At 41.2% G+C, this 27,598-nt stretch overlaps 1 protein-coding gene across 28 annotated transcripts in view; it reads left to right on the top strand.

Moving 5' to 3' along the window:
• The first annotated feature begins 2,927 nt into the window (after nt 1-2,927).
• Nucleotides 2,928-27,598, top strand: part of Rims1 (regulating synaptic membrane exocytosis 1) — a 542,679-nt gene continuing 518,008 nt past the window's right edge. For 6 of the 28 annotated variants that reach the window (XM_085835957.1, XM_085835954.1, XM_085835944.1 and 3 more), the window contains exon 1: nt 2,943-3,435. In XM_085835957.1, coding sequence (XP_085692083.1) covers nt 3,272-3,435 — 164 coding nt within the window. In that variant the 5' untranslated portion in view covers nt 2,943-3,271. Of the gene's footprint in view, nt 3,436-27,598 lie in introns of all 28 variants that reach the window. The other 22 variants (XM_085836062.1, XM_085836010.1, XM_085836009.1 and 19 more) reach the window with 7 other exon arrangements.

The raw sequence follows: 27,598 nt of genomic DNA, 5'->3' as shown, positions 1-27,598 counted from the left end.
AGACAAGATTTTTTTTTTTGCATATAGTGTGTGTGTGTGTGTTTTCATGCTGGCTCTCTCTCTGACCATGTCAGTCCTAGTTATTAAACTCAAGTTGTCAGGCCTGTTGTTGAGTCCCTTCACCTGCTGAGCTATCTCTCCAACCCCCCGCAAGGTCTAGATTAAACAGGTAAATACGATTAAATGTGTTTATAAGTGTCAGGTCTTAATCTAGTAGGACAGATATTCTTTCCTGTGGAGGGAGAGACACAAAAAGACACAAATATGCAGATGTCACCTTTAAGCCAAGAAGAAGGGTCTCAGAGGAAACACACCTGTAGACATCTTCATCTTGAAATTTCAGCTTTCAAAACCTTCCAAATATAAATTCCCATTACATAAGCCACTCTACTAATGCTATTTTATTATAGCACCCAAAGTAAATTAAATCAGCATTATTAGTTGTTTATTGAGTCCTTGCTGTTGAGAGTTTTCCTCAGTCAGTTCCCATCTATACTGAGGCTCTGTTTGTATTTCAGCAGAATTTTAGGAGAGCCAACTTGATTACAAACCTCCTAACGGCAGGGCCTTTGTCCCTGGTCTTTTCAAATGTCCAGTTTGACTCCACAAAAATGGGCATCTGTCAGAATGACTGAGCTGTCGATATTGCAGCTTCCTTCAGTGCCCTAATAACAGAGATAAACATATTACTTGGAGGAGAGCTTGAAATTAAAAAAAGCATACAAAGTGTTTTTCACCCAGATGATGACTTAATATGTGTCTTATTTAATACACACCATCCATCCAAGCTAAGTGCCTCTGCTTATTTTACACAGATGCAAGGGATGTTATGTAGTCAGGGTCAAGATCTTCTTGAATAGAGCCAGAATTCCAACTCAGGTTCCTTCCTTCCTTCCTTCCTTCCTTCCTTCCTTCCTTCCTTCCTTCCTTCCTTCCTTCCTTCCTTCCTTCCTTCCTTCCTTCCTTCCCTCCTTCCTTCCTTCCTTCCTTCCTCCCTCCCTTCCTCTTCCTCCTCCTCCTGCTTCTTCTTCTTCTCTCTCTCTCTCATCTTCTTCTTAAATATGTGATCAGAGAAGAGAAGAAAGTATAACTTTTTAATGATGAAAAGATGCTGATCAGAGTGTTCTATCAACTGCTTTAATTAGAGAAAATAGAAAATCTGGCTAGATATCAGTACCTATGAAAAAAATCAGTGGAAATTTAGAGGACTGCACAGTTATTTCAGTGACAATCTCTTAAGTGACACAACTATAAAAATGTACAGTGTTGTATTGTATAAACATGATGATTACAAAGCCATAATAAATACTCACATACTGAAGATTGTTCTTGGTTAAAACCCTCTTGATAGTTATTTTATAAGGGAGAGAAAGCATACAGGAATGGCCAGATATTGAACTTTACTAGATGGATAAGTGGCTAGGTTTACTCTGGAGATGCCTGAAGCAGACATGGCAACTGTTTCAAATAATTCAAAAAATTCTGCTTAGTGGAGAGATTGAGTCTTAAGGACCAAGTTACTACTGTAGGTAGTGAGCATTTAATTACTAAGAAGATTCACATATATATCTCCACATAAAAGCTGCATTTACTGGCAAAAGCAATTGAACTGTAAGGTCTTTAAATGTGAAGATTTTAGCATCGTATAACCCCCCCCTATTCCGCCCCCCATGTTAACAAAGTTAAGGCTGAAGGAGGAAAATAGGTACTATCTTGCTTATGGAACTACAGAAAGAATTCCCCGGGAGAGAAAACCCACCCGATCTCTCATCATTGCTATGAGATCCTTACTGGGAAATAGCTCAATGTGAGCCAGTCTCTCTATTGATCCTTTTATAATTGCATTAACAAAATTCAGTCTCCAGGTTTCAAAGGCGATAATATTACGTATTTTGAAAGAATTGTCTATTAATTGTTCCCCCTTTATCACGGAGAGAAGCTCACCCTTTAATGCCTATCATCGTACCAGGCACTGAGCAGACGCTTTTAAATCCAATAGGATATGGGTGGGTGTTTTCCTTATCGTGCTATCGTGCTGTTGTTGGAGAAGTACCCACGGAGGCTGAGAAGTGAGTGCATGATGATAGCAAACATCACTGGAGGAATTAGAGTAGATAATCCATTTCCAAGCACCAGTGAAGTGCAGTTATGCGGTCTGATGGGGCTACCCAGTGCCCCAAATGGCAAATTAAAGAGTTACTGTGTGGTGGGGCATCTTGAGGGGAAAATGAGGATACATAGCAGAACAATTCTAGCGAGAACCCGTCAAGAAAAAGATTGCATTGATGGGTACAATGGCAATTCGGGTTGCTGGATGTGTGTATGTTGTGTGTGTGTGCACCAAAATTATCTAGGAACCCACACACAACTGTGGCTGTGCACACTTGACGAGTAAAACAGAAAGACATGGTGGCAGGAAGGGGAAAATAGACCTAGAAGGTGTACCATCCTGCTGTTCTAAACCCTGTGGGTGCTCAAAAAGCATCAATGATGAAGACTGTGGCGAGGATGAAGATGATTAACGCAACCTATGGGAAAATAGGGCTGGGGAGGATGACATGGACCAGGACCTGGGAGAGGGAGGATGACTCAGGGTGAGGGGTACCTTGGGAGAGATCAGTGGAGTATGCACGTCGGCGAGCGTGGGGCGGGGGGAACGGCCAGGGCACGCGTGGCTCGGACCCGGGGAGTGGGTGGGTGGTGCCCGTGGGCGGAGCGGCTCCGGGACTGAGTGGCTGGCAGCTTATGTCTGCGAGAGCAGCAGCATCACCCGGGAGCGAAGCTCCGAGACTCCGCCTAACTGACACCCAAACTCTCCCTCTCCCTCCCGCAGCCCCAAACTGGAGGCAGCGGAGCCCGCGAGCAAGCAGCGTCGGGCGGCCCCGGCCCGGCCCCGCCCCCGGCCCGCCAGCCCAGCCCGCGCCCGGCCGCCGTGCTCCGGAGCTCAGCGCCAGCCCTCGCCCTCTCGCCGTGCCTCCGCCTGCCCGCCCCCGCCGGCCGAGGCTGGGCTGCGGGAGGCGGCCGGGCGGCCCCGAGCCTCGCCAGGGCGACCCAAACAAAGGCAGCATCCGGGCTCGGCGGGAGGCAGAGCATCATGAGAGACTGGGTCCTCGCTGTCCCCGGCTCCGCTGCTGCTGCCGCTGCCGCCGCCGCTGCCGCCGCCGGGAGGGCTTCGCTGTGAGCGTGGAAAGCAGGGGCGCAGCTGCGGGGCGTGAATCCGAAAGGTGAGAGCCAGAGCCAGCGAGCCGAGGGGGCGGGCAGGCCACGAAAAATGTCCTCGGCCGTGGGGCCCCGAGGTCCTCGCCCACCCACGGTGCCTCCCCCTATGCAAGAGCTGCCCGACCTGAGCCACCTGACCGAGGAGGAGAGGAACATTATCATGGCAGTGATGGACCGGCAGAAGGAAGAGGAGGAAAAAGAAGAGGCCATGCTCAAGTAAGCACCCCCCAAACCCCCAGGGCGCGCCATCCATCCCTCAGTGGTGCCTCCATCCATCCATTCACTACTCACTCACCAGGTCCTCTGGGTTGAGTGTGGGGGAGGGGCTGACGAGGGTGCAGGGGTGAGGGCAGAGGTGCCCACCTTGAGGCTAGGGGCCCCTCCTCGGGATTGAGCAGGGTAGAAGTCTGGGAGTCCAGAGGAAGGATAGGACCCCACAAAGCCAAAAACCTAGGACCCCAGGAAGATGGCTTGAGCCAGGAGTGCCCAGGAGGACTGAGTGGATGGGGGACCACCATGGGGTGAGATATGCAGAGCCAAGTGAAGCTGTTCCCACCCAATGGTAGGAGCTGTGGGCTGAGGGCAGATTAGGGACCAGGGCATGAGTGGAGAAAAGGGTGGAGGTAGAGATGGTGAGGGCAGCTCCTCCTCGGAGTTGTTGAGCAGATCTGAGTTACAACAGTGAAGGGTGCTTGCTGGTATTTATATAATAAAAAGGCTTATTTTTAGTGTTTGTTTTGGTGCTCATTCATTTTACAATGCAAAGGTTGGGTCTTTTTTGGGCAGTTGCCATCTTTGGTAACCTGCATTCCCAGCTTCCCTTTAACCTTTGATTCTGAGTCTTCTACACAGAATAACTGTATGAAGACACATTTTCTTATCCGCATGCAAGGCCACTGGCAATACAAAGTTTTTTTTTGGTAATGACAGCAGCTGATTGGTAACTCTGGCCTGAAATAAAATAAGGGTTCCTCATTATTGGCTTCTAAGAGACCTCTGGGGCCTTTCCATTTCCCAAAGGAAGCAGTCGGGGATTAAATATCTACACATTCCCTGTTTACAGAACGCATCCACCCTTTAGGGCACCCGTGCCTGGTGCCCCCATTTTCCTGGGCATGAGGAGGGGATAGGGTTGATTATTGGTAGTGCAGAGTCTGTGAAACTGTGCTACCCTTTGCTTCAGAACTGCTTGCAAGGACTGCCATACATACTGGCCTTGGCTTCTTAGCCTCGCCCGTGGAGTGAAGTGGAAGGGGATTTCAACTCAGCCTTCCCTTTAGTAAAGTTTTCCTCTCTGGGGTGGTGGAATGTAGACTCCCTGATTGGTACCAATGTCTTGGTATCCTCTGCTTATGCAGAAGGTGGATTTGGGGCAAGCAAATGACATGAAGAGCCAAAGGGAACCTGTTGCATCTAGAGTTAGCTGATTGCAGGGAAGTCTAGAGAGGGAGCAGGGGGTGATACCAGGGCACAGGGCACACCCATCATGGCCTTTCTCAAACTCCCTAAAATTGCCTCCTGAAGGGAAGGTGCTGTCTGGGAAGGCATCTTCTTTTCAGTGCAGCTGAGCCTAACAGGAGAGGCATAGGGAAAGCTGCAACCACAGACTGTGGGTCCCCTGAGCAAAAGCAACTGCTGTAGAGTAGGGAGGGCTATATTGAGGGAGAGATGTGGCTGTCAGGCCACAGCAAAACAGTAGGGATTCAGTGATTCTCCTCTTTCATTATAGACTCTGGGAAAATAAAAGGCTGTTAACTTAGAAGGCCAGAGCTAGCCTGGCTCTATAAGAGCTGCAGGTTTCTGAATTCCCTGCTCCTTCTCATCCGGGGGAAAACCAAAAAACCAAAAAACCAAATACTTTAAGCCTGCCAGCTTGAGAGAGGCAGAACCCTCGTTAATGTGCTTCCTGTCCCTAGTGAAAGAATGACACCCCCCCCCAACCCCATGCTGCAGGCTTCCCCTCTTCTGAGCCTGGAAGTAATGGATGATGTCTTAATGGTGCTGCTGTCTGTCTGTCTGTCAGGTTGTTGGTCCATCTGTCCTCACTACTGCAGCCCCTGCCACCTGTCCTAGACACTGTCTTATTGGCTAGCATTTGCAGATTCGCTGCTGTTCCTGTTGGTGCTTGCTGCAGACAGCAGGTAGATGGAGGCCTCCAGCAGCTAATGATAAATATGGGCTGTTCCCTGATAGAGTCCAGATAGGAAAGGGGGTCACAGTACAAGCAGTGGCCATAATGCCTCTTCCTTGGCTGTTGGAAGCATTGTAGAGGGTGAAGGTTTTAAGTTGGAGTGGATGAGTTTAGGGCAGAATCGCAAACCTGCTGACCACCTAGGGTCAATGATAATACTATATGGGTTTACATGGACAAGCACATTAAAAGCTCTGCCCAACTGCTCCCGTCTGGCATATCCTTGTCACTGCTTTCCATGGGCTTGTAAATACTCTTCCTTTATGGCACAATTTCACAGAAGATCTCAGCGTGTACTGCTGTTATACAACAGCTCTCAATAACCCTGGACCTCTGCATCAACTTTATCAATTGGCCTCCTCTGCTAAAGTCCTGGCCTCTTGTGCAGTGGTGGGTTGGCAAGTGTTTTGGAACGCTGCTGCTCTTCTCTGTAAGCCTGTCATGGTGTCTGCAGTTAGTGAGACAGTGCTACACTTTATTTTATTTTTTTCACAGAAGGAATTTTATGTCTTGGAAACTGGGGATCATAGGGGCCATTCAGACGACACATGTGTAAGCGGCCTTTGCTGACATCTAGACATGGGTGGCTGCCTTTTCTAAACTTGCCAAGGAAAATGACCAGGAAAAAAAAAATAATGCTTTTCATAGACCTTTGCTTAAAAGAAAAGTTTCTGTGGTAATACTTGCTCCATCATATCACATATCTGAGAAATTTCTTTTACAAAAGACCCAAACAAAACTGAAGTTCTGGGAACAGAGAAATTGGATTTAAAATATATTTTTGTGATAAATGCAATACCTTTGCCTTGCACTGCCGACTGTGTGTGAATTCTTCTCCACAAGATAGAACAGCAAACATTCATAGAGAGAATGAAAAAGTAGATGGATATTGTAGAACCATCTAACAAATACAAATCAGAATATATTTGTATAGTTAGCCTTGACTGCAAGTTACTGCTGAAGTCTAGATTCGATAATGATATTAAATAGGTTTAATTAGGGAAAAATCATTTTACTTCCAGTTCAAGAATTTAAAAATGTTACATGAAGTTGGGAGTATTTTATCCTCATGGTCACATTAGTTTTGTAAAAATCTACTAATTTTAAGTAATATTGTTTATAATTAGAAAAAATTGGCTCTCAAGAATTATATTTTATGATTGACGTAACTGTTTGTAAAATGGGTCTTAATTTTTGGTTGTGTGTGTGTGTGTGTGTGTGTGTAGTGTGTCCTGGAACTTTTTTGAAACTCCACTTTTTCAATGAATGTTCCTTCAAGTACCTGTCACCAGGCCTCATGGGTCAATATATTACAAAGACAGAAAACTGTGTTATCTGAGCCCTAAATCAGGGAAGATCTCATTAGAGGTGAAAATCTTATTCTGTCTCTTAAATAAAAGCTTCAAAGAGAGAAGAGTTTCGGAATAGGAAGAGAAGAGAAAGGGAAAACAGTAAGCAGAGATTGAGGGGATGGCTCAGTGATGGACATTAACAATCCATATTGAAATGGTTACTAAAATTGGCTAACACTTATTGAATATTTACTGCAGTCCAGCAGTTACTTTAATTGGCTACAAGAATTTAAAAATATTACGTGAGGTTGTAAGTATTTTATCCTCATGGTCACATTAGTTTTGTAAAAAACTACTAATTTTTAAGTAACATTGTTTACAATTAGAAAAAAAAATTGGCTGGGTGAAATGTGTTGACTTAGACTGTGTGCTTGAATCCACTCAGTATCCTGTGCAGAAGATATGGCAGGTGTGGCAAGTCTCAAATCGTTAGTCTATCCTGAGGGTTTCAGAGATACTCTAAATTGAGTCACATCCATGGCTCAACAAGGCTTCAACCCAGACTTTCACAACAAATGCAGCCACTTCCCCAAGCACGACACCGTCTCTCAACCAAGGAGACACTTCTAACATTTATCCTTTCCTTACATGAATTTCTGGTCTCGCTTTCAATTCAATCAAGTGGTTTGACAGATTAAGCTAACAGAGAAAATCAGCTGCTGGTCTTAATGGAGCAGGGCTGAGTTCACTTCTGCTGGTGCACAGAACCTTCCTGTGGATTGAGGGGAAGGGAATGTCCTTCAATTTAAAGATAATGAAAACTGTATTAGTACAGTGCAAAGACATTTGCAACTGGGCATCTTTTTATATTTGATTTCTCCCGCTTCCTGTATGAACATGGGTTAGAAAATTGTTAGATTTTGTGGGGTTTCTTACTCATTCCATATTCTGCCCCTCAAGATGTGACTTGGTTTACAAAGACAACTTTGGGCATCTGTGCCTTTTTGCTGGGGGGGTGGTACTGTGGCCTTGGTTTTCAAACATCTGTCAATATAACCTGCTTGGGGAGAAAAGATGAAGTAGAACTCTCCATTACTTTAGTTTTCCTCTCTGTGCACACATATCATGTTGTACTTCGAAATGTATTGAAAGGGCTTGTTTCCCAGAAGCATCAGTTTGCCAAGCAGGAAAAGAATGAACTAGGGAAATTTGAGGAGGAGGTGATTGTAATGTAGATGTATTTCTATTGGCACACACGTTAGGCCAGGTATGTGCTACACTATTGTTCAAGCAAGGATGGATGAGAAGAAAAGGGGGAAAGATGGATAGTGAAGAGAGATAGTGGCTGAGATGTAAACAGGGTCTTTGAATTCAAGATGTCCTATTGGGCAGAAGAGACTGTAGGAGAGAGCACACTTGCTGCCTTTCTCCTGCTCCACACTGGTAGTAAGTGGGCTTTGACTCAGAGAAAGCTAACCCTGTGCTGTTTAGGAATCTCACTCTCAAAAAAAAAAAAAAACCTGTCTTAACAAATGTACAGACACACTGTGGAAGTTCTCAAACATCCGTGGGAGAAAATATAGAAAAGAGAAGATTTTTTTAAAAAGTGAAGAAAACACAGTAGTGTCAGAAATAATGGGAAGGTACAAAACCGTTGTTTTTTGGTTGATCCAAAGTGATGTATTTTTAACTTGTGTGTATGCTTTCTCAATAGGACACTACCGTTTATGTATTTACATTACCATATTTGAGGTCCGCTATGCTTTGCAAATGGGTGTGATCCTTGGGCTGCTGCCAACCTGAGTAATAGAAACACAACCTCTCCTGAAGGTTATTTGTTCAACTCGTTCAACAGGAAGGCTGACTCGTGTAAATCAGTCCAAAACCTCCTAGAAAGCTCTCGGTGTGAATTCCTGAAACCACTCTATTCTCCCACGTCTATAAGAAGCATATGGATGAGCTTGTTCTGCGTGGATTATAAGTGCCATTGTGTTGAATTTCATTTACCTTAATGGTCTATGTTCTGTTTTTAAACAACTTTGAACACTGGATCTTCTGAGATCAGTCTGCATGTTCTAGATCTGGTCTAGAGGGTTGGAGAAAATTTCCCTGAGGCACAAGCAACAAGAATAATAGAACCTCAGACTCCTACCTGGTGATTCCAGCCTTCGCTGTTTATTAAAGTCCATAGTATAAGTGTGGGTATGGGTTTTGTGGGCTGTTTTGTTCATCTGTTGGGGATAGGAGGCTAGCATGTACTGTTTCCTTTATATCTATCCGACATTTTGCTGGGTGCTTACAAATACCATGTGTCATTTGCTCAGCTCTTGACATGCGCTCCATCCTGTTTGTTGATTTGTTTCCTAACATTAGTGGAGCCTTTAGAAACTTGGCCCCTTGGCCCCTTGCTCACAGCATTTGGTTCTGAGAATCCAGTGACCTCCCAAGCAGCAGCAGAAGTGCATATGGCTGGTGGGGTCCCCTATGCTTGCCTGAGCACATGCCTCTCCTCTCTAACTTCTGTTCTCCTGGCCTACTTGGTCTTTTGCACACAAGTCTCCCTAACACGGTACCATTCTGCTACTTCCTCCTTGACTGCAAGTCTCTGTCAGCCACGTTATTCTGAATTTTCCCAGGCAGGATACTTCTACTCATAGAACTGTATGATAGTTGATTCAACAAGAAGGCCAGGCATGAAAAGTTCAGGTGTTAAAATTTGGTCAGGCAACGGAGTATGTGAGTAGAATAGAGACACCATTCTTCGTATAGCTTGTTGCACGTGTGGTTCCAACCACATAAAAACTTCCACAGTCTGAAAGGTTGACCAGTGACTTGCTCTGTATAATACTGATTGAGGTTTTGAGTTTTCAGTGTGTTTGTTTGTTTGTTTGTTGGTTGGTTTGTTTTTAATGCAGAGCTTCTCTGTGTAACCCTGGATGTCCTGTAGACCAGGCTCCAACTCTAAGACCCACCTGCCTCTGCCTCCTGAATACTGTCATTAAAGGACATGTACCACCATGCCCTACCAAGTATTGGTCTTAATGCTACCATTTTCTATAGGGATAAACGCTACCAAGTCATCCCATTTGGTTTCTTGGCTTGCTATACACAGTGAGACTTGTTAGGCCTGTTCTTGTATCTCATGGTCATTTAACATGGTAAAATAGAAACATCTTTAAATTTCAAATTACCATACCCAAGGAAACTGCTCTTATTGCCTTAATGCTCTGAAATAAGGCTGAGCCCCTTCTTGTGATTTTTGAGGGTAATATTGGGCACGTGGGGAGGAGAGCTTGCTGGAATAGGCCCCGCTCACAGTCTTGTGAGTGCTGTGACTAGGATTGTAGTCACACTAAGGTGGGAATCTGGCAAGGAATTCAAAGTTAAAATCATCACAGGGTCTGATCTGAAATTATGTTTTTATTTCTCATTAACTGGGTTATCAATGTTTGTAGCACAAAAACATGATGGGGAAATGGTAAAGTTTGAGATAACAACAAGGCAAGCACAATTCAAGTGGAGAAGAGAAATTGGCTCAAGGTAGTTTTCTTATCTTTTACTAAAACACAAAAGTGTTAACTTCTCTGTCATGGAGTATAATAAATGGCTCATTTTTACCATTGAATGGGGGGCTACTTATTAACTAGTTTTATCTGTTTAGCTTTCTGTTGGATGGTGTAACACGTGCATCTAACTTTTTAAAATTTCTGTACTAAATGCCCAGTGGTTTCTGCAGGTATAATCTCACATTCTCATATCAGGTTTATATGTGTTTCTTTTGACCTAGGTCAAATAGCTGACAGCAAGGGGTTATACTGCAGAAGTGGCTTGGGGCTTTCCTATTTCTGTTGCTATTATGTGAAAGCTCCCTATACTTACATGAGAGAAAACTGCTTAAAAGGAAAGTGTCTTAACTGCTGATTTGCCTTTTTATACTATTTTTTGCTATGGACAGTGTTTTATACTGTCAATTTTAAGTATCTACTTAAGACAACAAATTAGAGCATCTTTTCCTCTTTATAAGTTGGTTTTTTTCCCCCTGCCTCAACTTATTTGTATCAAACCACTAAAAAGCAAGCAATTAAAAGTTTTAAAATTTATCAGAACACTAAGCAATGCAAACAAGAAATATAGAATCTTGGAAACCATTGTTTGGCCAATAGTAATGGTTTTCTGAAAACAAGACATTGCATTTCATATGATCTCAGTGGGTGCTTTTTTTATAGGAAGGCTGTATCCAAAGTTTCAATTGTTTTTAAATAATAGTTGTCAGTTACAACTTCACACAGGACTATCAATGCAAAACAGACTATAGTTTAGAGACCATATCCCTGGTATGCAAATTCATTTAAATAGATTTTAGAAAGTAATATTTTGATAATCCCTTTGAAGTTTAAGTTGTAAGATAATGTAATATTGTTGAAAGGAATTTAATTAGAATATCAGCTATTTTAAAGAAGCCTAGTGAATGAAACTGAGATAATATGGATGATAATACCCAGTTAATCATTTATACATTGTTTAGTACTTTTTTATTGCTCATCATTAAGTTAAGTTACTTGTCTGGAAGATGTTATCATGTTTATATAGAGAAGGCATGTGCACTGAAAACCAACTAAACTGTCCATACTGCCATGTAGATAGACACCTTACGCTATTTAGTTTCTTTTAATGGCCTGTCATATTTCATATGGATATATAGTCACAAGTAAGACACTACAGTAGCAGTCCCCGATGAAGGTTTGCTGTACTACCTAAGGCATGCATAGTTTGTTTTCTTTTCAATGTGTATTACTGCACCTGAAGATCACTGATCTTTGACTAACACTCTTGATTTCGAGAAGCCAAGTGGTCAGGCTAGGATTTTGTTCAAACTAGGATCGGCTGAGAAGAGAGAAAGTCAACTGACAAAATGCCTCTGTCGGAATGGCCTGTAGGCAAGCCTGTGAGGAAGCATTGCCACAATTAGTGATTAATATGGAAGGGCCTGGCTGGCTCACTGTGGGTGGGGCCACCCCTGCACAGGTGGTTCATGGATGTGTAAGAAAGCAGGATGAGCAAGCCATGAGGGGTATGCCTGTAAAGCAGTCCTCCTCTGTGGTGTCTGCTTCAGCTCTCGCCTCATTTGTACCTCGACCTTTCTCCTTCCTTCTATTATAGACCATAACATGAAAGGCGAAATAAACCCTTTCCTCCCCAAGCTGCTTTTGGTCATGGTGTTTATCACAGGAGGAGAAATGTAACTAAAATACAGAGTTATTTTAAACTTGTCTGTTATTGCTGAACAATTGTTGTGGGTCTTGTGATTGCACTTGTCCTTTATACTCATTTTATGATCTATTTACTTTTTATTTTATGAGTAGGTGTGCACATCGCCTGAATAAATGCATGTGCACTGTGTGTGCACATGCCCACAGGCACCAGTCCTCTGGATCCAGAGGTTTAGGCAGCTGTGGGTCCTGGAAACTATACCTGGGTCTTGTGTAAGAATAGAAAATGATCTTCACTGCCGAGCCATCTTTCCAGCACCTGCTCTTGAGAGAGAGAGAGAGAGAGAGAGAGAACCTCTTTAATAGGTGGCTGGTTGTTTTATTTTCTACTTTGCAGTTTTTATTTTAGAAAAATTAGACTATAGTTACAGTATACATGGTCTGTATTAGTCAAAGTATCAGTTTTTTCCCAAAATATAAGGTAGTATGTGTACATGTGTGGAGGTCTTCTAAGGTCAGGAGAATTACTTTGTGTCTGGGAAGACACCGATGAGAACAAAGTAAGGACATCCAGTGGCTTTTCCTTTTTATATTTCACACAGCTTAGCAGATTTATCTTTCCTGGTTGTCTCTGTATTGTAATATAGTGGAGATTAAGTATTCTTTCCTAATCCCTTCCTTCTGAAAATAAGAGAGGATATATCTTACATCCTGATATTTGAAATAGAAATATATTGAAATAAGCAATCTCATTTTTATTGGTTATTAAACCTTGGTAAAAGCATAAGTTATAAATAGCTTCCACTCTGGTGTTATGTCTGAAATCATCACTGTTTTTTTTTAATGAAAGTATAATTTAAAAGGTTAAACTTTTATACAAATAATTTAAATTTGTAGATTTTTTTTATACCCTAAGCCAAGTGTTGCCACTTAATATAGCTGACCCAGGTTAAAAACTTGATTCTAGTGTTAAAAGGTTTGAGACCTGTTTAGGCCCAGGCAGGAGAAAGAAATCCCATGGTGCTTAGCTATTCAACAGCTTCAGCTAGTCAATACAGAACACAGCTACGACCGGTAAAGAGCCAGTGACTACTTCTGCATTCCATACAGGCAGCACAATGAACACCTCTGGGCCCTGCACACGAAAAATCAAACACATCCAATTCTAGAGCATATTAAGTAGGTATTGGATAGTTGGTAAACCCTAGAAAAATAATAAGAATAGGTTAGTAATACATCCAGGAGGAGCTGAAGGTCATTTGAAGTCCCCTCTTCTCTGCTACCTGTACTTCCATTTCCTTCTTTGCCTTCAAATTTTCTGTATGCCTCTATTCTAACCCAATATTGAATCTCAAATACTGTCCTTCTTAAATGTTCTATTATAGCCTGCTATCCCTTTCTTTTTGCAAATAGTAGAAGTCTTGTCTGGTGGCTTCAATTGTGCATACATTCCAAAGATGCTCAGATCGATATAGTCAGAGATTTTGAAATTTCTGCTAAATTCTGAATTCTTCTTGCAACACCTTTTTGGTATCTCTAAGTGGATGTCTTGTAGGTGTTTCAGACTTACTGCCACTGTCATAAATTGATTAGTGTTTTGCCTAAATGTGAGTCTTTGAGTTTCATAGGTAGTATCTTTTCTGTACTCCAGGATGAAGTTGAGAGTTCAGGCTTCGTATCCAACTCATGGTTGTCCATACAACCGGACTCCCATGGTGTTGGACGATTTCCATTGCCTGCTCATTGCTTGGCAACTCCACTCTCACCTTCCTCTTGATCAGATTCCCCGCCCCCTTTTTTTGCTGTTAATCTAAATTTACCCTGGCCTTTGAAATCATCTTAAATGACACCTCATCTGCTACATCTTCCCAAACTTTCCAGGCTGGTTTCTGTACTTGCCTTCTGCGAGCATATTTTCATAGCATTTTTCTCTCACCGGTTTCAGGATCTGTACAGAGTACACTGCTGATGCTGGCATCAATTTTTGTTGTATCCATCATAAACACACATGACAGGTGCTCAGTTCTTTGAAATAGTGTATATGAATGAACAAGTAGATTCAAAAGTCGTGGACTAGAGTCACCCCAGGCTGCTAATGATGTGAGTGGGAGGGAGAGTGGGTTGGTTATTCCGACCATAGAAAGGCAGTCAGCAAATTCTGAGAGCAAAGAATGAGCTGTTTGCTTTTGACTGTAGAAGAGAAAGCAGGTTGACCAGAATGTACAAGGAAATAAATATTTGGTTTACAAGTTAAATTAAAATATGATTTTTGGATGGTCTGTTATGTTCTTGACTTGGTCTTTCATGGCTTTCTGAAAGACAGCATTCCAAAGACATTTGCCTGCCTGTGTGGGAGGATGTAAATAATAGATCTTTAAAGGTAAATCCTCTAAAAAGGCACACTTAATTAGGAATATTTTAATGAGAGCATGACTAACTTCAGTCGGAGTCTAAAGCATAACACATTTACTGATTTGATATTTACAGTTAGACCAAATGATCACAATGTATTATATTGATTTTATTTTTAATTAAAAATGCAATGTGCCTTAAGTCATTCTCTGGTCTTAAAAGCTCCTTTCAAGTCGATGTCTTCTATTAATTGTCATGGGTTTTGCAATCCCCTTCCTGTGACCAGTGCATAAGAAGATCTCAACAAATGTTTATCGAACAGCATTGCACAGTTGATGTCGTAGACACAAAAACACACATCTTTGTACTTTGAAGACTAGATGGCATTGTTAATATGTGGACAGGAATTTTGTGACTGTCCAGTTGTGGGATGGCAAGTACTCCATTCATATGCAATGTACTGATCAAAGAACCGCATCTGTGGTGAGTGTCAGATGCCTCACAACCTTTTGGAGCAGAGTGTTGGAAGGTATCAGTTGAAGAACTTGGCAACTGAGATAACAGTTGACTCCTTTCTTACTGAAGATTATTTTAACTCTATCAGGCTTTCATTGTTATCAAGGGAAGACCTGTGGGTAAGTCACCATCACAGGTCTTCTTTGGTCTTACCCAGTGGCTTCCTTTTCTTTGTTTACTTTTATCTTCTTTCTCTGGCATTGCTCCTTCACACCACATCGTTCCAGCAAATGTAAACAATTTTTAACAGCTGATTGGATGTGCTTCCTCTGTAGGGTTATAGAGCTGTTATAGCAAACTCCAAGGGAATGTGTCACCTTTGGTTATTATGAATATTGGTGAATTGAGTGTTATTTAAAGAAATAGATCATGAGCAAAGACTATGAAATAGGAAGTGGTTTCTTTTGCAGTGACATTTGTTCTAGTCATGCTGAATTGACATTTTGTAATTTTTTATTTAGAACCCTTAATTATTCCCTGAGAGGTATATTTTCAATATGGTTCCAAATAGCTTGGTCCATTATGCTTTTGATTTTTTATATATTCAAATAATTTTTTGAGACAGGGTCTCTCTGTGTACTTGGCTGGCCCAGGAGGTTGTTAGCCCTCTGCCTCAGCCTCTCAAGTGCTGTATTAGGGACACGTACCACCATACCTAGCTATTTTTTCTTACTTATGTTGTTTGTTTTACTTGACAAGAGAGAAGCCTTTAGGGGACTTTTGATATATGTTGGGTAGCCAAGAGCAATGAGAGTAGTGTGCACTGATTCAGGTATCTTTATGGACTCCCTGGCCAAACCCTCATAGGGAGCAGCTCTGTGCCTGGTATGGAGGTTTCATTTCATAATTTAATAACCCATGTAACTCGTATTTTTGGGGAGCATCATTGTCTACCCATGCAGGGTATTTCTGTTCATATTCCACCCCTCCCGTGTGTGTGTGTGTGTGTGTGTGTGTGTGTTGCACGCGTGTGCATGCATGCGTGCTTGCATGCGTGTGTATCTTATTTTTTGAGTAGCTTTAAACTTGTGGACTCCCGTATGATTCTTCACGTATACTTGATTTTGAGTAACCTACTCTACCAGTTTCTCCTTTCCCCAGTCCCCATTTCCACGTTAAACCCTGAGTTGTTCCCTCTGCCCTTTCCCATCATGGCATCTGTTTCCTACTCTTTCTTCTAATTGACTTTTTCTGGGGGTGGGAGAACATAGGTTTCCATTCACAAGCATCCTTCATTCTCACCAACATCTTATTTCCTCATCTCCCACCCAACCTCGCTGCTTGCACTTCTCTGCCTCTTATATTTCCCTCTGAACTTTCTTTTTGCCTATATCTTACCCACCAGTGGCTTGTTTGTAGTTTCCTGGAGTCAATACATATTCCAGCTTAAAGATTCAACAATATGAACTAACCAATACCCCCAGAGCTCGTGTCTCTAGCTGCATATGTAGCAGAAGATGGCCTAGTCGGCCATCACTGAGAAGAGAGGCCCCTTGGTATTGCAAACTTTATATGCCCCAGTACATGGGAATGCCAGGACCAAGAAGTGGGAGTGGGTGGGTAGGGGAGCAGGGTGGGGAGAGAGTATAGGGAGCTTTCGGGATAGCATTTGAAATGTATATAAAGAAAATATCTAATAAAAAATCATGCTTCAAAAAAAAAAAAAGAAAATATTTAGTAAAAAAAAACCCCTTCAGATCTTCAAAAAAAAAACAGCTTAAAGATTCAAAACAAGAGATACCAACCTAGATGAGAGAGAGAGGGATAGGGGGAGGGAAGGGGGAGGGGAGGGGAGGAGAAGAGAGGAGAGGAAGAGAGAAGAGGGAGAGAATACATGATATCCCCAAACATGGCATATCAAGGTGCAATAAGACTAGGCACAAACCTCATATCATGGCTGGATGTAGCAAGGCTGGACTAGAGCGGGAGGAGTCAGAGACACCCCACTCTCACATGAGTCCCACAACTCAAGCTACACAACAATAACATATATGCAGAAGACCTGCCTAAGACCCAAACAAGGGCTCTGTCAGTTCAGTCTCTGTGAGCCCTCGAGCCCTGCTTAGTTGATTCTGTGGGCCATGTTCTGCTACTGTTCTGGAGCCCCAAAGAAGCCTATAGTTTAATGCATGGCTCTGTCACATACCACTTAATGCTTATTGGGGTAACCTAGGTCTCTGTTATAACATTTTCTTATCTTTGAAATAGGGTCAGTAAGATAGCAGTGCTTATCTGCACAACTTCTGATACCCAGGCAGCCTTAACACCTTTTGACCGCAATACTATTTTATAATGTTTTGGATTTAAATAGTACTGGGCACCCAGTATTCACTTTTCTTAGAGTATGATGTACTGAGGGGACCTTCTTCTAGCTTAAAAGTCCAGAACTTGCTATCTTGATATACTATATAAAGGAATTTTGAATCACAATTAGAGCTTCGTTTTCTACATTGTGCTATGCCCAAATACTTTTATTCATTGTAGTGGTTTTAGCACAGTGTGGGAACATGTATTGGAATCTGGGTGCTTTCTCTCGAGCTAGGGTAATAAACCTTATTATCTCATACTGTTACATAGATTTACCTTGTATTATGCATACAGATGTATGTAATCCTTCATATTTGTTGTTTTAGCAATGAAATATTCTGACTCACTTCTTAGATTTATCATCTCAGACGAATGCATGGGAATTTACATATATACCTCATATGGCCTGTGTGCACTGGAGCGATAGGCGGCCCTGAGTTTGTAACATGAGAATACTCTATGTGAGAATATTCAAATTCTTCTCTCAGGGATTTTTCTAATCCACACTACATTAAATTTCCGAGTAAATAATGATAAAATACCCGCTAAATGAGATATTAGATATAAAATGTCTTTCATGGGCTCAGCTTGCTCTGCAAACATGATGACTGGTGTTTGGATGTCCAGAACCCATGGAAAGCTTTATATGACATCACACATCTGTATTTTGGTGACTCTGTGGTGAGATGGCAGGAGGAGACAGGGGAGTTTCCCCGCTATCCTGCCATAAAGGGCAGCAAGCAAGAGACCCTGTATCAGTTAGGACGGAAGGCAGACACTAACACTTAAAGTTGCCTCCTTGCTTCCACATGGCTATACACATTCAGTCACACAAACAAACACAAATGAACACATCTGTGCTGATGGGAGCGCGTCACACACACACACACACACACACACACACACACACACACACACAGATGTATTAGAAATGCCATTGTTTAAAGTTGTGCAGAGTAGCTCATGCCTGTAATTTTAGCCATTGTGAAGGTTGAGGCAAAAACAAAAAAATGCTGTAAAACTGAGGCCACCCTGAGCTACAGAGAAACCCTGTCTCAAAAAAAAAAAGTAAATAAATTAAAACATTTAAAAATGTGTATGTCTACTGTAGTATTAGATCAAAAAAGTGTTGACATACATTGGTATTTCTATGCAAATTTAGGAATGATTAGGATATATCTTAAGTATTTTAGAGAGATATTTATTACATTTCTCCATCTTTGCTGAAATCAAAGGTATAATAAAAGTAATCAAAAATCATCAAAGGTATAGCAAAAGAATTGAACATTCCCACCCCATCCTAGCCCAACATTTATTCACCCAGTTCTATCTCAGTGTGTGTGTGTGTGCATATATATATGCTATGTATATTATATAGATGAAGAAGAAAGATAAAATAAGGAAGTTTGACATGTAGTATGTATGTGTATGATACATGATACATGATATATAATATTTTATATATATAATGAGTTCTTTCCTTTAACTCACAAGAAAAGTGTAATAGCACAAGAAAAGTGTAATAGTGAGTGTAATAGCATTTTGTTTGCTGCTGAAATTGTGGTAATTAAAGTCTATTTCTTATGCCAGTGTTTTGAAAATTATCTGAAAGAGAAGGCATTCTCTTTGTACTTGGGATGGCAATGACATAAGACTAACTCTGGAAGCTCATACTGACTTTTGTTTTCAGCTACAAATTTAAAGAGACTGGCACTTGCCCTTATTATATGAGGTGCAGATAAATCTCCCCATAAAATTGGTAAGGTTTTTGAGATGGAATGATGGAGGTGTTCCTTTTTTCTGTTTTTTTTTTTTTTTTTTTTTGGGACACTCAGCTAAAGGGAGACTAGTGCCCCCTCTCCCTGCCTCAATTAAAAGATGCACTCTTTGCTTTGAGTTTCTGCTTTTATTCTTCTCAGCAAGAATTAGTGGGTAATTTGGGGAGCTTTGGGCATTTTTAATGTCTCTCAACCTTTGCTTTCTACTCCTCCACATTCCAGGCGACAGAAATATGAGAGAGCCTCGGATGAATTTTGCCAGAAGAGATAAATGGAACCCCCATGTTCCCAGCCAGTCATTGGTAGGGAGGAGCGATTTCTCTTTTTCTCCTTTGGCCCTTGGGCTCTCTCACTCCTGCTGGGTGCATCCAACTCTGTGTCATCTCCCTCAGGGCAGCTCCCAGGGAGAGGTGTTGCACAGATGTAGGTAGACAAAACTTGGCATGAACTTCTTCTGAAAGAGCTGCTACCCTCTCAGGGTGCCTTCAGCGCTTCTCATTTTATGTGAGTGGCTGCGTGGAGGTTATTTAATTTACTTGTAGGCTCCGAGGAGTTACAGACCAAACAGAAACTGTGGATGAGGCAGAAGAGCATATTTAGAAAGGCAGAGGATGCTGCGTTGGCTGTGCAGTTCCTGGTGAAGTTTGAGCACCCCCTGTTATTTTCCCTTCAGGACGATGTTACAATATGCTTTGTTCAAGCCTAAATGAACCTTTTCATCTGGTAATTAACATTTTTACAGTGTTTCTCTATCACCATATATTTTTGTTTAGAAAATTAAGACCCAGGGCTGAAGTCAATGAATTAAATGTTTGTTTTGCAAAGAGTATATTTAAACCCATAAGAGATGATTAATGGGCGAAATGGGAAGGTTAAAAATCGTTTAATTAAAAAAAGTAGATTAATTCCAGCTTCCTTGATTTTCCCCCCAGCAATATATTCACCCTTTTCTTGTATTTTATTTTATACTTAGCATTCATTTTAAAATGCTTCTGAACTGTCTTTTATTGACACTATATGACAGATAGAGCCATTGAGTATTTTGTTACTCCTGCTATGATGTGGATTGTTACCTCAGACACCGAGAGATCCAAGGCCAGCGGATACTCCTAGCACAAGCTAGCTGAGGTATTCCTCGATTCTGCTTCTGGATTCTATTTCCTCTAATCCAACCCTCTAGGGTCTCCGAGTTTTCAAGAATGTTTCATTCACTTTAATTAATTAATTGCTTAATTAAGATAGCATTTTTGCTCTGGCTTGCACCAGGAAATACAGAGGTGCAGTAAAATTAACTACAATTATATGATTCTGTAAGTTATTGCCAAGTTTATTAAACTCCCAGGAAGCTCCATTTTTTTAAATGTACATGTCACAGTTGTTTTTTAATTTATCTGAAGTGGTTTTTAATTACTGGTAATACTGATAGTAAAATTTATACTGTTTGGATCAGATAAAAATTAGTATAGACTCAAACTTTGATTAAATGCAGTCTGACTCAGAAAGGTTCTTGCTGGTACTCCTGTATTGTTGATGCTATCCTTTCTGTCTTCAGCACAAAGGCAGCCTGGATGAGGACTCAGCCCATCTTTCTAATCACAGATGAATGACAATAAGGTGGATGGTCTGAAGATGTCAGCATGATTCAAATCTGTCAGCATGGTTCAAATCTGTCTTTAGAGATCTCAAAGGCAGCAAGAGAAAGTTTAGGCACACAGAAGAACTTTGAATTAGGAAGGCTATGTGTGGAAGGCTGTGAAAATCAGAGGGAGCGAGAGTGGGGAGGAGAGGGAGAGAGGGAGAGGGAAGGAGGGAGAGGGAGAGAGAGGGAAGGAGAGAGGGAGAGGGAGGGAGGGAGGGAGGAAGAGGGAGAGAGAGGGAAGGAGAGAGGGAGAGGGAGGGAGGGAGGGAGGAAGAGGGAGAGAGAGGGAGGGAGGGAGGAAGAGAGAGAGAGAGAGAGAGAGAGAGAGAGAGAGAGAGAGAGAGAGAGAGTGAGTTCTGTGCACACACTTTTACCCTGGTCAAGAGAAAGTTAAAAATATCCACTAACAGGACATTCATTAGCTGGCTGTCCATCTTACAGAGTGAAAATGCTGTTTTTATTTTCAAGTATGCTCTTTTAGGAGAAAGCAAGCAAACAACAATTAAAGGTTTCATTTGGTGGACTCTCGAAACTTGGAGCGGAAGGGGCCTGGCACTGTTTCAGGTGTCCAGTTGGTACACAGCATTCACTTCAAGGATGCACACTGAGGCGCATCGTGCTTGCCAATGCCGTGAACTCTACGGGTTTTGTAATTGCTCTATGAAGTTTTATGTTTTGTATTGATAACTTGTAATGATCAATGCTGTCTATTTTTCATGTGATTTAAATGGTTTTCAATGGTTACAGAATGATACACACACACAAACACACACACACACACACACACACACACACACACACACTGATTTGGCCCTTGTTGGTAGAATTCATCTGAATACTTGCTATGGGTATGGATACTTTAAAGTACTGTCCACATTTTATGATTTGAATAATTCTTTACTGTTGAAGGCATTGGTCTTACAAGTGCCAATTCCTTCCACTGTGTTCCATAACCTCTATAGTCCAAAACTGGTTTTAGAGATACTGGGCTGACATATAACCCCAAAGCCTGGTGACATGCTCAGTTCCTGGGACCCATATGGTTGAAGGAGATAGCTTCTCATCTGTTGTATTCTGACATCTACATATGTTGTCATTGTATATGAGCTCACTACCCCAAATAAATAATGAAATGAATTTAATTAAAAATAAAACTAATTTAGAGATACCATGCATTTGCTTTTGGTGTATGTGTTAGGAAGAGTATTGGTTTGGGAGGTATTTTTACATGTATGCCCTGAACCTCTGGTAGGTAGAGTACAAATCCAGGGACACCAGATGATAGTTGAGGGTGCATATGTGTGAGGGTGAATATTCCTAAAAAGCTGTGCAAAAAATGTCCCCCATGGTTTAATACTTTCCCCTCATCTTAAGACTTTTTTTTACTATCCTTTGGTTGAAAAACAACAACAACAAAAACACAACAAAACTCAGGAAAAAAAATCTAAACATCTCCTGATAGTGGGACAATATCCACCAGTCTTGCTCTAGGAGGGAAATTAGATTGAGGGAGAAGTGGGGGCATCAAAATGGTAATTCTTTTTGCCAGTGCCTGGTAAACACAGAAGTGGATGCTCACAGTCATCTATTGGATGGAACACAGGGAGGAGCTAGAGAAAGTACCTGAGGAGCTAAAGGGGTCTGCAACCCTATAGGTGGAACAGCAATATGAAGTAATCAGTACCCCCAGAGCTCCTGTTTCTAGCTGCATATGTAGCAGAAGATGGCCTAGTCGGCCATCATTGGAAAGAGAGGCCCATTGGTCTTGCAAACTTTATATGCCCCAGAACAGGGGAACACCAGGGCCAAAAAGTGGGAGTGTGTGGTGGGGCGAGGGAGATATAGAGGACTTTCAGGATAGCATTTGAAATGTAAATGAAGAAAATATGTAATAAAAAATTGGAAAAAATGGTAATTCTTTGAAGTTCTGTTGGGGTGCAGAGTCAAATCTCATTTGGGTGTGAGATTTTAAAGGCAGGAGGATCCATCTTCTGTGCTGCACTGGGGAGGGGAGAAAAGAAGGGAAAGGAGTTTGGATTCAGTGTAGGATGCCTTGGAAGAATAGGGCTCCAAAGGAGATCTATGTTGCCTTTTCTGTGACCTGGGAGTTACAGCAGAGGAGTGGACTTCAAAGCCAGAAATGGCCTGTGCTCACTCTTTCATGGGAAAGTCATTTGCCCAGGTCATTGCTGCTAGTCAGCTCATACGTGTGACTCGTCTCTAAAACGTTTCTGATACTCAAATTAATTTTCTCTCACCATTCTTTCTGTGACAGGAGTCTTTACTTCTTGCTATGTTGTCTTGAGACACAAAGTGGTGGACTATAATCTAAATATTCTACTTTGGTTGCTCTTCGAATCTTTCATTTCATCTTACTGGAGTAACATTTTTATTTGTAAAAGACACATGCATTTAGTCACTCTTTTACCACTAGCCTTTATGTTGAGTATGTCACAGTGTCCTGAGGATTGTTCCACAGCTTCTCATAGCAGTCACTGGCTAGAGGGAGCCTGGGGCCTCCTCCATGGTAAAGAAGATGGTCAAGGAAACCTCATGAGACATTAGCCAAATATTGGGCCTTTAAAAAGAACACAAGTTTAAACATTCAATTTAACTGTATAAATATTTACTAAGCAAGTATTATATATTAGGTACTGAGTTCTATTGCCCAACATAAAATCTATTAGCAAAATAAATAATTTTTTTAAAACGTATTTTCAGTCTAAGCTCAAAGGCATGAATTTGGTGTTTTGGCTTTCATTTGCACACCAGAAAAGGAAAAATAAAATCCTTTATTTCAAGATGCTAAGGATGGAGAATGGGTGATACCTTACCTATCCTCCTTTGTTCTCTAAACAGTTGACTGCCACTGACACAGACTGCGGTTTTGAATGCAAAGGACTTCAGACCTTCCTCTTTCTTTCTTTAACAAAAGGTTCCTTTGATCTGATCACTACATCTACCTTGTGCTAATATGTAAAACTAGGAATCGGTTTTTTAATTCTGTTGTCTGGGTTTTTTTTTATTGAAAAATTGATTTTGTTTATATGAACTGTGTGAAATATTTGTCTTGTGAGTGATTGCTAATTTAGATTATGAAATATATGAAGTGGAGTTCATACTCAGATACTCTTTGGAGACCAAACATTATTATGTGGACATCAGTCTATTTTCTTATGTTTTATAAGTTTAACTGTTGTTACTGGATAGATTCAATATCTCCCATCCCTGACTCCTACCACCCTATCTCTCATGTTCACAGTATAATGTCTTGAAAAATTATATCAAATCCTATTTAACATGGTTGCTAAGGAAATGCCTATAGAAGTTACTCAGGAGCTCCCTTGTATAAGTAAGAAAAACATTTTTTATAAAGACACAGGAAGGATTTTGACATGTGAGCTTCTGTCTTGTGGGTTCTATTATCTAGGAATGGAGGATTCTTTCTCATCTACAGGGTCTATTCTATGGCATGCTGTGTACAGTTTCCAGTCTCCTGAGGAGTAGCACGGGGAACAGACATGCACATCAGAGTTAGAGCAGTGCTTCCTTCTCTTGCAACTTGGGTATGGTGGAAAATAAGCCTAGGCATCAGTTGGAAGCTGTCTTGACCAGTCCTTGGGGAGAGCAGTTATTCAAGTGGGAAGGGGTGAGGCCACCAGATAAAAGTCAGTTCTTTACTGCCCATCGTAGGAGACACACTAGCCTTTCCGTGGTGCCCAGAATATAGGATTTCATCCTTTCGTATTTCTAGGTGAATGCAGGGAATGTGTTTTTCCCTTCATCTGTGAGAGTGACTTGTACATTAGTTTTTTGGTTTTTTTGTTTTTGTTTTTGTTTTTGTTTTTTTAAATGGGAAACATAATATTCCGGTTGATTATGCTTCCACAATAAACAACATTTTCTCATTCAGTTTGCAAACATTCAAACAGTTACTGGATGGTGCTCTGAATACCATGCCAGGTACTTCTTATGACAAACAGGAATCTGCCCACAGTGTAAGGACGCACACAAGGGTTGCTTCACATCAAAACATGGCCGTTTTGGTGAGGAATTTTTCTTATAAATTTAAAAAGGCAAGTTAGCTCTCAGAACTAAAGACAGAACTAAGGAGAAATTAAATATCAATGTTGGTAATAAAGATGCCAAAGTATTCTTGAATACTCTTGGATATTTCTATGAAGAGGAATTTGTGTATTTTATAATTTGTATGTAGAATAATTTAGATGTGTCTATACCCATGGGAATGAGTGTTTGTGGATTGTAAAATGCAGGTTTCTTTCTCTAATAACTATATGGCTGTAGAACTGTTGAAATCAAATGGGAAATTGTTACAGTCTCCATTGAAGTTAGTTAAATAATTTGTGCTCTATGAAAGACACTATGATTTATTATTTACTCTGTGAGGAATAACTTAAACTCTTTAGAGAGAAATAACCTCTGATAGAAGCTTTTCAAATCCAAAAGCAAAAGGCGCATGCCACGAGATGCTCAATTGCTGTACATAGGCTGCTTGCACAGAGGTTGTAAGAGTCTTAGATTGTGTTTTCTGTGCAATTCTTGCTTTGCCTTAAGGTAATGGAAGCTCGGCGAGTACTTGTTGTCTGGGTTAAGCACATACACTGCTTCAGCTTCATCCTGTTGGAGGAGCTTGCTCTTTACAGTGATGACAGCAGTTTCTGTCAAGTAGCCCTCCTCACTGAAGTGACACAGGTGAAACCAAAGCCTCCTCTCCTCTACATGGATTTGCTGATGTTTTTCATATCACTGTATTTTAGGCATACATATACACTCACAAGTGCACACACACACAAACATGCACACATATATACACACACATATACATTCATGTATATAATACACACACAAACACATATACATACATACATATACACATATATACACACACATACACCACACACATCCATACACATGAACACACACACATACACACATTCACATAAACATGCACACATACATACACACACATATACATACACACATAGACACACACATAGACGATACACAAACACATACATACATACACATACACATATATACACCACACACATATACATACACATACAACACACTAATACATACAGAAACACACACATACATACATATAAGCACATATACACACACACACATATACCACACACACACACACACACACACACACACACACACACACACACACACACTCTTTCCTATACAGGCCTTATTCTTTATATTATCCCAAATCTGACACTCATGCTTTTTCATCTTCACCTTCATTTTCTGCCCAACTCTGGTCAAGCTGCTCCAGAACAAATTCTCTATTGGCATAGAAGACACTCTGCCTTTCTCTTAAACAGTGTTGCTGAATGTCAGCAGCTGGCATCAGGGAACAAACTTGCCCAGTGTTGGCAGCCTAATCTATTTTGCAATTGTTCACATGCCTTCTCTTCCTGTACCTGTGAGCCCTCTTCTTTCAGGATAGCCTCTAACTGGTGTATCACGGAGTTCCCTGCTACTTGTTCAAATGAGAGTTTGGAGGGATGTGCCTGAGAAATCCACCCAGTTTCTCTATGCATCAGCCCCTTGCAGAGATGTGTGAAGGATTACATGAGTTAATATTTGCTGCACACAGACAACTGTTAAATATAAATATGTAATAATAACTACTAAATCATTTGCCAAAAACATGAGGTCAATGTTAGCGATGATATTTAGACACACAGAATTATTAGTATTTTTTGCTTCTAATGGAAAGATTTTTTTTAATAATGTAGGTGAGTGCTTAGGAAAGCCTTATGAGTTCCAGGAATAACTTTTCATACTGATAGTTAACATACTACCATGAAAAGCCAGCAAACGTAACTAACAAGCAGAAATCTCATTTCACAGATTAGAGTGTCTGGGAAGTGTCTAAGCTATGACTCAGTGGCCTTTTAGCATTTTTCTAGCAGACCCAGAGCTAAGCCCATTCATTGTCCCACCAGTCATGAAAATTTACTTTTTATGTTCCTTCAGAAAATTCACTTCCTGTTCTTGTTCCGGGGGCCAATGGTTCCTTTAGACCGATTGCTATTTATGTTTCTGAGAATTCCTTCGAAGTGTGTGTAATCCTGATTGGCTTAAAGCTTGCCTTCCGATTGCTCAGCTTGACTGTCTAGGCTTATCATGGTATTAATGTGTTAAAGCTCTTTCCTTCCTAGAATAATGAAGAATCATGACTACAACTTTTAAAGATACCTTGTCAATCCCAAAGTTTTTAAACATCTTTTATCTGAAGGACCTTTGCGGTTTCTGTCAGACCTACTTATTACGATCTATGTGGGCAATGATATTGTTACTTGAGTTAGCTTGGGTGACATTGCCGTAATGGCACCCAGCGTTCCTACCCTCTTGCAGCTTAGATTCTGATGAAGCAAGTATATAACATGACGAGTTAGGAGGCATGAATACAGAACTACATTATCATTCTGCCACTCGCTGTGTGATCATGGTATATTTTTGAAACTTGCTGTCATTTCAGGGTCTCTACATGTGATGGGAGGATAATAAAAGTACAGTATAGGGCTGTTGAGTTAATATATATGAAGTACTCAAAGAAGGGCCTGGCCCACGAGTGCTGTGTCAGCACTTACTGTTATTATTGATTAGTTGTATGGCTCCCTTTGAGTAAGGGCATAAATAGGGAGGGAAACGGGGCAGAAGAGTCAAGGATGATAAAGCTGCAGTTTCAGATAGGATAATCAAAAGAGTTCTCCCCGAGGACTGGATAGCTTAAGTAGAACTCTGAGTGAAAGAGAAAAGGAAATAGTCTAATATTAGGTGGAGGAGAATTTCAGGCAAGGGGACAGTTAGGGACAGTGTCACAGATTGACACACTATGCACTTTTTCCTACTTGCATGTAAGTCTATTGTAACTGTGCTTTCTACCCTGATCCCCAGTTCCTGAATAATGACTCAGAAACTTATTTATTTATGAATAAATGCCTAGGGCATAAGCTGGGGCTTGTTCTCCAGCTAGCTTTTAACTTATTAACCCATCTATTCTAACCTGATTCAAGTCACATGGCTGGACTCTTCTCAGTTTTACAATCTGT

The sequence above is a fragment of the Mus caroli genome, unplaced genomic scaffold, assembly GCF_978045245.1.
Source record: "Mus caroli unplaced genomic scaffold, Mus_caroli_1 scaffold_1, whole genome shotgun sequence".
NCBI lineage: Eukaryota > Metazoa > Chordata > Mammalia > Rodentia > Muridae > Mus > Mus caroli.
Note: the sequence above shows the minus strand (reverse complement) of the source record. Positions and strands in the feature narration are given on the sequence as shown.